The 10,499-nt window shown below is 34.5% G+C and overlaps 1 protein-coding gene across 1 annotated transcript; it reads right to left on the bottom strand.

Moving 5' to 3' along the window:
• Positions 1–1,157: 1,157 nt before the first annotated feature.
• Slitrk6 (SLIT and NTRK like family member 6) lies at positions 1,158–7,768 on the bottom strand. Its single transcript, XM_090341705.1, has 2 exons — positions 7,355–7,768; positions 1,158–5,038 (listed from the first exon to the last, which is right to left on the bottom strand). Exon 2 carries the CDS (start codon positions 5,011–5,013, stop codon positions 2,491–2,493), a length of 2,523 nt encoding a protein of 840 aa, XP_090197831.1. The 5' UTR covers positions 5,014–5,038; positions 7,355–7,768; the 3' UTR covers positions 1,158–2,490.
• Positions 7,769–10,499: the final 2,731 nt, after the last annotated feature.

Below are 10,499 nucleotides of genomic sequence, written 5' to 3'. Positions count from 1 at the left end.
TCTAGCCTTAGGAGAGGAACAGAATAAAAACACCAAATAAAAAAAAATAAATTCTTGATTCCAGCTATGAACTGAAAATGTAAACATCATGACTTGAGGCCATTACCAATGAATAAAAATTGAAGCAAGGTGCCCATGGCTCATGCCTGTAATCCTAGCAACTCAGGAGGCTGCAGAGATCACAGTTCAAAGCCATCCCACAAAGGAAAATTCCATGAGACTTTTATCTCCAATTAACCTCTACAACATTGGAAGTGGCACTGTGGCTCAAATGGTAGAGCACTAACCTTGAGCTGAAGACCTCAGGGACACCGCCCAGGACCAGAGTTCAAGCCCACAACCACCAACAACAAAAACAACACATTATTTCATTCAAAAGAAAAGAATAGTTGTGAGGACATGATTCTGTCTGACTGGATTCATTCCAGTGATCCTCCAGGCATACAGACTAAAATTGTGCTAATTCTTCTACCTATGTGAACAGAATAAAAACAAGCAAAGAAACAAACCAAAACTACCTCATATATTCAACAAAAGGAATGCAATCATATATATACTGCTCTTTTTGCCTTTGTCTTGCTTAGAATTAAAAGTATCACTTCTTTCGTTATTTATAGCTTACTAATGTACAGTATACTTTATAGGAAAATAATATGTGCAGCCCTCTATATTCAGATATATTGTTTAGAAAATGATACTTTTGTCCTTTTAGACACTGAAAATGATTGCAACAGTTTAGGTTTTTCCACTAAACTTTTAAAATCTAATAAACTTTTTCTCCTTAAAAGCAAAATGTTGTAAATATGAATTCACATTGGATTTTTACTTTGTATCCTGTGTTGCAAGACACTCATAATTTGCATCTGCTAGATGATTTTTCATTCAAATTTAGATATAATTAGATAGTAAAGCAAAAATGCCATCATTAGAAAGTAAGGAATTCAATTAAAATATTTTTAAGTAAGTAAAAGAAAGTACTCCCTGACATAGTGTTTTATACCTTAAATGAGATATGAAATGTGCATTGTGTTTACAAAACAGACCCAGATTTACTTGTTCAATTAGATTTTATTTGGGAAAACCTAAATTTATTATTGGAAAGAAGAAAAAGAAGTCATTTGACTTTCCATTACATAATAAAATGATTTTCTTGAAAAGGAAGTCTCTAGTCTTACCTTAATTTGGCTTAATGTCAATCATCACCAGAAATCGAGTATTTTTTGCATATTATGAAAAAATCAATTTTGTATGCACTACATACAGAAACTTCTTAGTGTGTGTGTGTCTAAACCTGACTTAATTGAATTAAAAGTTAGACTAATTGAAGAAAGAACATTTGAAAATAATGTTCATTTTAATTTTATTGTAGTGAGCAGAGTTTTTACTTTTCTTGAAAGGCACCCAAGAAGAATTACTTTAGTGAACCAAAATTATACAAAACTGTACAGAATAAATAGTCCATAAAAATTTAGCTATACCTTCTTTTAAAATAAAGCTACATTGTCCCTCTCTTGAGGCAACATAAACCACTTACCTTTAGAAGTGCCTTTTCTACTAATTTGTGGCATCTATCAGTATACATCAAGAAAAATAAAATAACATTTTTTTATTAATTGTAACTTTGAATTACTTGCCACAAAAATGTTTCTATCATGGTCATTCAGATTTACAAAGGATTAATACTATGAACATAAGCAAATTTAATGGATGTTCTAATCATATTTACAGTCAAATCTCAGTAGCATATTTAAATATTCCAAGAAGAATTATACTTTGAGCACAAATGATATACCTTAATTCACAGCAGCATTGATGAAAGGAATATCCACACAAAATGTGTAGAGAAACCAAAAGTTCACTGACTTAACCCCTCAGAACTCTCATCCATTTGTTTTTAATTCAGAAAGCATAGGATTGGCCATTTGTTTAATTTTCTACTGTTCAAAGTTTTTGCCTATTCATGGCTTTGCCTAATTACAACTTTTCTACTTTCCTTTATGACTCACCGATTTCTGATTCCTTTTTTTTATCATGAGAAAATTGAATGTTTGCACATTTTAAAGCATACAATAGTTAAGGTTTATATTCCGTAGTCTACATACATAGGTACTTTTTTAAATGATGAAATCCAATTTCAATTAATCCATTGGTTTAACAATCAAGAAAACATAGATTGTTTCAATGATCAATCTTTTTAAGATGTGCAAGCAGACTTCTATGTAACATTTGCTGTTTTCAACGCCATAATCCTTGAATGCATTACATGCAAGGATTTATTTTATTTGGGATAGACTAAATTGCCTGAACATAATGCCATGGCTTCTCCCAATGATCCCTGAGCTTCTTTCTCTTCTCTTTGATCCCATACGATAACTGCTGTGCTTAAAATTTCTGATTGAAAACCTGCTTACTCATGTAAGGCACTTATTTCCAAGATTTGGACTTCAGACAGAATCACAGCATTTCTGTCAAAACCCTCTAAGTCCCCATCTAAGTTTGCTGCTCTAGGACTTCTAAATAGTCAGGTTCAGCATGTAAATTAGCTTTGAGCTCAAAATACTCATTTTTAGTCTGCTCCACCAATACCTTCCTTGGCCGTGAGTACATTAACGTTTCCATTAATTTCAGTTCTTCATGGGCTGCAGGATAATGCACCTCCCTATCAGGCTGGAGCTGAGCTATGTTTTTCCTTAGGTATTCGGTGATTCCCAGTTGCTGAAGTTCTCTTTCCTTCTCTAAAATGTTCCTATATAATGAATTGGCATCCTGGAAGGATAAAAACTCGGTTGATTGGTCAGTGGTTTTGTATTTCATGTTTGACCCAGTGAGTGGTGAATGGTTTTCTCGTTCCAGTAGACTTCTTTGGAGATTCTTCATATCACTTCCTTCTTTCTGGTTCCTTTCTTCGTCCTCTTCCAAATGCTTTGGACCAAAAGATGGACTTCTATAGACATGAACCATTGGGCTCACCATGTGCTGCTCGTAGAGAGAGGCAGAAGGCCTTTCTGCCGTGTGGTGAGTTGTTTTGTGGCCGTACATGCTGTACTGAAGGCGCACAGGACTGTTGTCTCTCCCTTGTTCATCGACTTGCTTCTTTTTGTATCTTCTCCTGCGATGGAGAACAAGAACCACTATCCCGGCAGCACAGAACACAATAGTTATGAAGACAACTAGAAGTCCCAGTATTAGAACCGACAGTGGGACGGCATCTGTGAGAGAGCTTAAAAGAGAACCCGCAGTGCTTGTAGTGGTTGTAGGAGTCGTGACAACAATGGAATTACTGTGGGTTGGCAGGGATGGGTTATTTGCTAAGCCTGGGCAGAGGAGTTCACTGTTAAGAGCTTTCAGTTCCTTTTTGTTAAGATGAGGCGGAGACGCACAGAGGATGTCATCCGTCACCGTGTTCTTGCTTAATTTTTGTGTCCATTGCTGTAATCCAACCAGGTCACATGAGCAGTCCCAGGGGTTATCCTCCAGGTCAATCTGGGACAATAAACTGAGATCATCCAGGATGTTCCTGACAGGGAGGTGGGTGAACTGGTTTGTTTTAAGATTGATTCTAGTTAGAGGAACTCCTGAAAAAACATGTGGGGGTAAAACTTGCAGGAGGTTGTTATTTAAATAAAGTACTTTGAGCTTAGGCAGTGAGTTAAAGGTTCCTGGTAAGATTTCCTTAATCACATTGTATTCGAGATATAAGTACTCAAGATTGGGAAGTCCAAGGAACATGCCTCCATTTAGTTTGGTGAGATAGTTACCATTCAGGTAGAGCTTTTGTAGTCTTGTCAGGTTCATAAATGAGCCTTCTTCTAGATCTTCGATACGATTGTTTCCCAAATGAAGCATTTCCAAAGTGAAATATTCCACTAGATCGAATTTCATCAAGGTGTGTATAATATTTCCAGCTAGAATCAGCTTTCTAGGATTCTGTGGAGGAGGTTTTAGATCTGCTATGCTTTCAATATTGCGTTCTTGACAATGTATGAGAAGTCCCGATGGGGTGAGCACTTTGCAGTTGCAAGGGATAGGACAGTAGGGTGCTGGGAGCTGAGTGGATGGCTTTGTAAGGTAAGGTATCAAACCAGGGGCTTTGGTAGGTTTGAAAATGGATATGGTTTTGGTTGGCATGCGGCTATCACTTACTGAGGATGTGACTGCCAGGTGCAATGACCCAGAAGGGTCCTCGTGTTCCTCATACACTGGTGGAGTAGGACAAATTGATTCGGCTTTCAGTCGACTTAGTATGCTTCCTTTGAAAAATGGAGGACTGTTGCACACGACGTCCCCAATGACAGACTGTGGAGGCATGTTCTCCAACCAGTTTTTGAGCTGCAGTAACTCACAATTGCAGGCCCACTTATTGTCCTCCAACTGGAGATCCAATATTCGGCCAATGTGCTCTAAAAAACCAACATAAGGCAATGTTTGCAACTGGTTTCCACGAAGATCTAAGTGGGTTAAAGGAACAAATCGAAAGATGTTGGGTGGAAGACTCTCAATAGCGTTGTCATTTAATATTAAAACTTTAAGCCTGTTGAGTTTGCTAAAGGCACTTGGTTCAATCACTGTAATGAAATTGTTATCGGCTTGTAGGAATTCCAAGTTTTCTAATCCATGGAAAGTGTCCTCCTTAAGGATTTCTAAAGAATTGTGGTTGATATGAAGTTGTTTCAGGAGGCCAAGGCCATTAAATGCACCAGTCTCAATCTCTGCAATGTTGTTAAATCCCAGGTGGATTGAAATGGCATGGCTAAGCCCAGATAAGTCATTCCTGTGAAGTACTGTCAAGCCATTATTCAATAAACTCAAGTGAAAAGGTCGTGATGGTGGCACACTTATTTGGGCTAATTCCTTGATACCTTTATCTTCACAGTTTATTAACATTGTGCCATCTTTTTCCTCACAGTTGCAGAAAGTATCACAAGAGTCTTTGAATGAGGGCATTGGAGATGGGGACTGTAAAGATACACAGGCAAGGAGAGATGAATAAAAGAGATGAGTCCACAGCTTCATGTTGCTATGTGATGGAAGTCTGACTCTGTAAAATAAAATGCAATAACAGTGGACTTTAATGGGTGGGGCAGTGAGATGAATCCAATATCTTCAAATGGTATGTTTCCAGCAGCTATGAAAACTCTGAATAGGTAATTGCACTTAAAATTGCTTTTGCTATTTTTTCCAAACTCAGATATATTGTGAATTACTTTCACCATACATTAAAATAGAAAATTTTGCAGAGAGATATTCCATATTAGAGTAACATCTATGTGGACATTGGAAAATAAACCTGCATTTGAACATATGAGACAGAGGCTTGCTGAATCAGTACAAACATGCACCCCAAATGTAGATGCATCAAAAGGGCACAAAATTATGTTGTTGAAAATATCTTGTTTATAGTATGTTTTTAAACTTACAATAGTGAGAAGTAATCCTGGAGGGTTATAGTCCTAGGAAAATATTACATATTAACTAGAAACCTAGAGAACTGAAGTTGGTGGCTAGAGGAGTGCTTGTGTATGTATGTCTTCATGTAGTATGCATTCCCTTAATTTATAAGCATGCCTGTGTACTTATCTTTCTTGATTTGGGCACAATATACTTGCTACTTATTTTTAATAAATATTGTTAAGATGTGTCTTTGAGACACTTTGACTATTCTGGCCTGAGGTACTGTATTAAAGGAAAATTGTATGATACAAAACACATAAAGAGTCCCTGTTAAGTTTAACTGAAATCACATTTGTAGTCAGATATGGAGTAGCTATGAAAGAGCTCCTGCTTCATTTAAATTTGTTTAGGCATAGGTAAAACTCACTAAAACCAAGGGAGAAAATTGGGTCTTTAGCATAATTTCAAGCTAAAGTTTAAGAATAAACACTACCTCATGTCAACTTCTACCAGATGACTTCCAGGTGAGGACTTAAAACATGCTTTAGGCACTGAATGTCACCACATAAGTAGTTGATCACCTCTGTTCCAAAATTAAAGTCTCAAACCAAACTCTTTTAAAAATATTTCATGCCATATGTATTTTGGTTTAAAATGACAGTTCATGGTAACAACATCTCATATTCTACCTTTCTCAAAATTGAAAGTGTGCATTTGAAACAGGAACTCTTAAAATGACTCTAACCTTGAAACAGCAGCAAGGGCAAGGTAAGCATGCACCACACTAAAAATTATTTAGTGATATTTTAATCCTTGTAAGCATATACAATGCTAATAATTACTTCTATTTCATTAACTTAAATGTTTTATCTTAAATACATAACCCAAATGGAAAAGTGACCACTACAACTTATGTGAACTTTTCAAACTGAAAAGTGCTTATTTTTGGATGAGATGCAAACAGAAACAATGGATATAATTAAACGTTTAAAACAAAATCAGATAACTTGTTCCAGACACTATCAATAATGCTGAAAGTAAACTTCAATTTCCTGAAAATGAATCAGTTTATTGAAACCATGTACAATTTCAAGTTTGGGAAGGAGGAAAGATAACCAAAGGAACAAACCAGTATTGTTTTTGTTGAATAAAAAGAAAGTTAGAAGGCTTTAGGTTTCCATAGGGAAATGACATGTTTTAAACTATTCTGACTCCTGTGCTTATTAATAAGAATTTTGGAGTTGGAGTTTTCAGCTTGTGGATTAGCTTCCAAAAACAATGTTAACACTTCTTCATAAATCATCAGTAAAGAAAAATGTTGGATTGCACCTAACACAGCATCCTCTGAAAATAGTAAATAATCTCCAGATAACATCTCACTTCTGAAAACATTGCATGCATTCAGTTCTTCACAGTGTACTAGAAAACAGTTTCTAACCTTTCGAGAAATTAAAAAAAAAAAAAAAACTTAAAGAGGGTTCAGAATTAACCACATCTGATACTGATTAATGTTTAGAACATCAAAACTTCCTTTTGTATTTATACATATATATATATATTCAGAAAAATCTACATTCTCAAGTCATAAAATACAATAAAAGTAGCATACCATATACAATGATTTCTCCAGTATTCTGACTACATTCTAAATTCAACAATGGCATCTATTTTTTTCCTGCAGGAAGCAAACATACTCAGTTTCAATAATAAACCACATGTTTTAAAAGACAGAATGGCATAACATTACATTTATTCTTTCCTACAGAGCCAGCTTTTGGACCAAGTGTCTAGTGCTCAGAGAAAATAGACATCTGCTAAAGCAATAGTTTGGCCAGTGAGCAAAATATGACTGAAAACCTGTAAGCAAAGTTACTATTTTATTTTAAGCAACAAACATACAAATTCAATCCCTTTATGATAATGCAAATATCAATATAGAGAAGGCTGGAAACATTCCTCTTACCTGTAACGCAGACGCTTTCCTGACGTGTTTTCTGTACTGCACAGCTAGAAGAGATGTTCAAAGTAATTCAATTTCTTTATTAAAGAGAAAGCCGTGATCATCAGCATGTACTTTCTTCTCAAATACCACTTTTTGACAAGTCCTGTAGCTTGCAAAAGTTAAAAATCTCCAGTCAAAGACAAAATGCTGAACATTTCAAAGAAAATATTGCAAACAGAATGCATGCTGGAGCATCCTGAAGCATTTCTCTCTGTATCCCCTCAATTAAAATTCATGGCATACTTCACGGCTATGCTGACTTTTTTTTTTCTTTTGGCATATAGTTAACCATTTTGTAGCTGCTGGATGCAGAAAACAAATAAGATGTTTAACAGCGCAGGGATTGATCACTCTTGTTTTCTTAGGTTGTAGATCCAAGCTGCAGCAAGGTTCTCTTTCTTCCCTTTCTAGTCTTTCTTGTTAGCTCAGTTTGTTATTAGTCAGATTGCCAAGGGCTGGGAGGTAGGCGTAAATAGACTTCTTGGCTTTTGACTCAGCCTTTAAGCCCTTCCCCATTAGAGCACTTCAAACTGCCAGTGTCATATAACATGAGACAGCTCCACCTTGGGACAGCTTAACTCCTCCTCTTTCTGCAAATGCTCTTTCTCCTCCTTTCATTCCAAATAGAGAGCAAGTGAATGTTTATGGAAATGATTTCATGTTATTTTATACGAAATTATCATCTTTAAGTCCATGCAGTTTACACATGTGGAGCAAAGCAACAAAATTATTGCCATTAGATGATTTATTTTTCTCTTTCCTTAAATCTTGTTTAAATTTGAAATTGTGCACTAATTAAGATTTGTCATTACTAAAATCTGCTTCCCTAAAGCCAATGCCTTTTTACTTTTCCCCAAAACTTAAATCCACACATGTAAGAGTCTAAGAATTACCTTTTGTTATTTCTTTTCCTAGTGCTAGTGTGTAATAATAAAGCTAGGAGTGGGATGGTTATTCATAATGGATTTTGGTCATTTTTATAATATATTTAGAAACTATATTAAAATGATTTCCATTCACCTAACCCTGCTTATCACACAAAAATATAAAGTTATGATAGTAGTATTTCAGTGGCAATTTACAAAAAGATTACATCTTAAGTTAATTTGCTTTTTTACATTTTTAGTTTTCAAATTGCCTTAATATGATAGAAGTACCAGATTCCTTATTTTTTCTAAGCCTTTGTCTCTAAGAAAACATTGCTTCTTACCTGCATTCCAAATACCTGAACAAGGTGTTGTCATTTATTTAGTTGAAAACAATTCATTTAGATTCACATTTGTTTATAAATTCCACAGAATCACCTTATATTTCATTTCAGAAGATGTTAGCTAGTTTGAGCTAGCTGAAATTATCCAAATAAAAGAATGTCAAATCAGATTTTTAAATCATTGCTGTAAGAATTCATTCAGATCCACATAGTTTCCATAGTTGCAAAGTGCTTGATTTTCATGATCATTTTTGATATTTCCACTTCCTTTTGTATTGAATTCTTCAAGACATAGAATAATCATTTATTTTAATGTCTCTGTGTCTTTTAAGACAGACTAGAAAATAAAAAAGCATGATGGAGAGATTAAGACAATAAATACTTGAACTAAAAATGAAGAATTACTCTTTAGCACAATTTACGACTTGCTGATAACCAACTTGAATTAATTTAAATTGATCGAATGACTTAGCTAGTTTGTTATACACTAGAATACTAATCATGAGAAAAAAAGAACTATTTCCCTATCCACTTATAGACCCAATTTTGTCAATATATTCTTTTAGGTTTTATAGTCAAGTGTACTTGGTCTAGAAAAATGAATAAAACATGCAATGAAATTCAAGTATTTTCTCTACATTGAATGTTTTCTCATTTCAGCCAATTTGAAAATATCCTATAAACAGCAATCTGAAAACATGTGATTTGAATTCATGGTATGTACATTACTTTTTACTTTCTATTACATAAATAAATATTTAATATTTTTAGACTGAGGTTGAAAGTATCTGTACAAAGCTTGCTTACCATAAGTGAAATTCTAGATTCAATTCTCAGCACCATAAAATTGAGTATTTTAATTTTTTCTTTCACTTTGATAGTTTTTGTGTGAGAACAGAATGGGGATCTAGGCCAAAAATTACACTTTGGAGAAAAAAACTGTAAATTTTATCTTAATTAAAGATGGTAATGTTTAGCTTAGCTAAATAAGTACCCTAGAATGTTAAGAATGACTTGTGAAATACTTCTTGTACTTTAGGTTTCATTAATTATCATTTCTAAATTGTCTTCTTATCTGTGCTACACATTATGAACAATTACTTCCAACACATTTGTGGCAGTATTATATTAATGGTTATTAGACCATTATATAATATTTAATTCCTGATTATGACATATAAAAGTACTTTTCCAATTTAATCCCCAAATTTTGTGAAGACAATTTACATAAATACTTCAAAATATACTTTATTACTTTTCCCACTTAATCTATGCCTTCTACTCACTAACTACATATTGGAATAAGCTCAAAACTAATCAGCTCTCTTAGGCAAATGTTTTAGTATGACTTGCAACAATTTATCTCATCTTTCAAAGTGTTCAACCCTGACAAATAAATCTAACTGCTTTATTTACCTTGAAAAGACTCATCTGTCAGAAGAAATGAACCCATTTCTAATAGTCAATGTAGAGCAGCAGCCTAGAGTAAACAGAGTCCTGGTATTTTAAGAATAAGAATAAAAATGTACTGGAGGAAAACAAGAACTCATCCCCAAAGCCCAAAGCTACAATTGTTCAATGGGAAAGTGTGTAATCACTCCAAGGTGATGATGTGGATTGATGGGAGAAGAGGATAAGAAGATAGAGTTAAGTGCTAATAAGTCTTAATCATCATGTAGACATTTGGATTTATAACAAGGTCATACATTTTGGTTAAGGGAAATGTCGCTTTTGTCTGTGATGATTGAATTGTCCTACCTTTCAATACATATCTGTTAGTGAGAAAGATCCGTGCACATGCTTATCCCATATAATGACAGCAAAAATGTTTCTAAATCTTGAGGAATTATGTACATAAAATGCAATACTGGGGCCGGGAGTTTGGCCTAGTGGTAG

Source organism: Megascapheus bottae, chromosome 11, assembly GCF_031878675.1.
Source record: "Megascapheus bottae isolate mThoBot1 chromosome 11, mThoBot2.hap1, whole genome shotgun sequence".
NCBI lineage: Eukaryota > Metazoa > Chordata > Mammalia > Rodentia > Geomyidae > Megascapheus > Megascapheus bottae.
Note: the sequence above shows the minus strand (reverse complement) of the source record. Positions and strands in the feature narration are given on the sequence as shown.

Bases quoted from the DNA above. Each gene is read 5' to 3' on its own strand.
- Slitrk6 (XM_090341705.1), bottom strand. From the start codon at position 5,013: ATGAAGCTGTGGACTCATCTCTTTTATTCATCTCTCCTTGCCTGTGTA.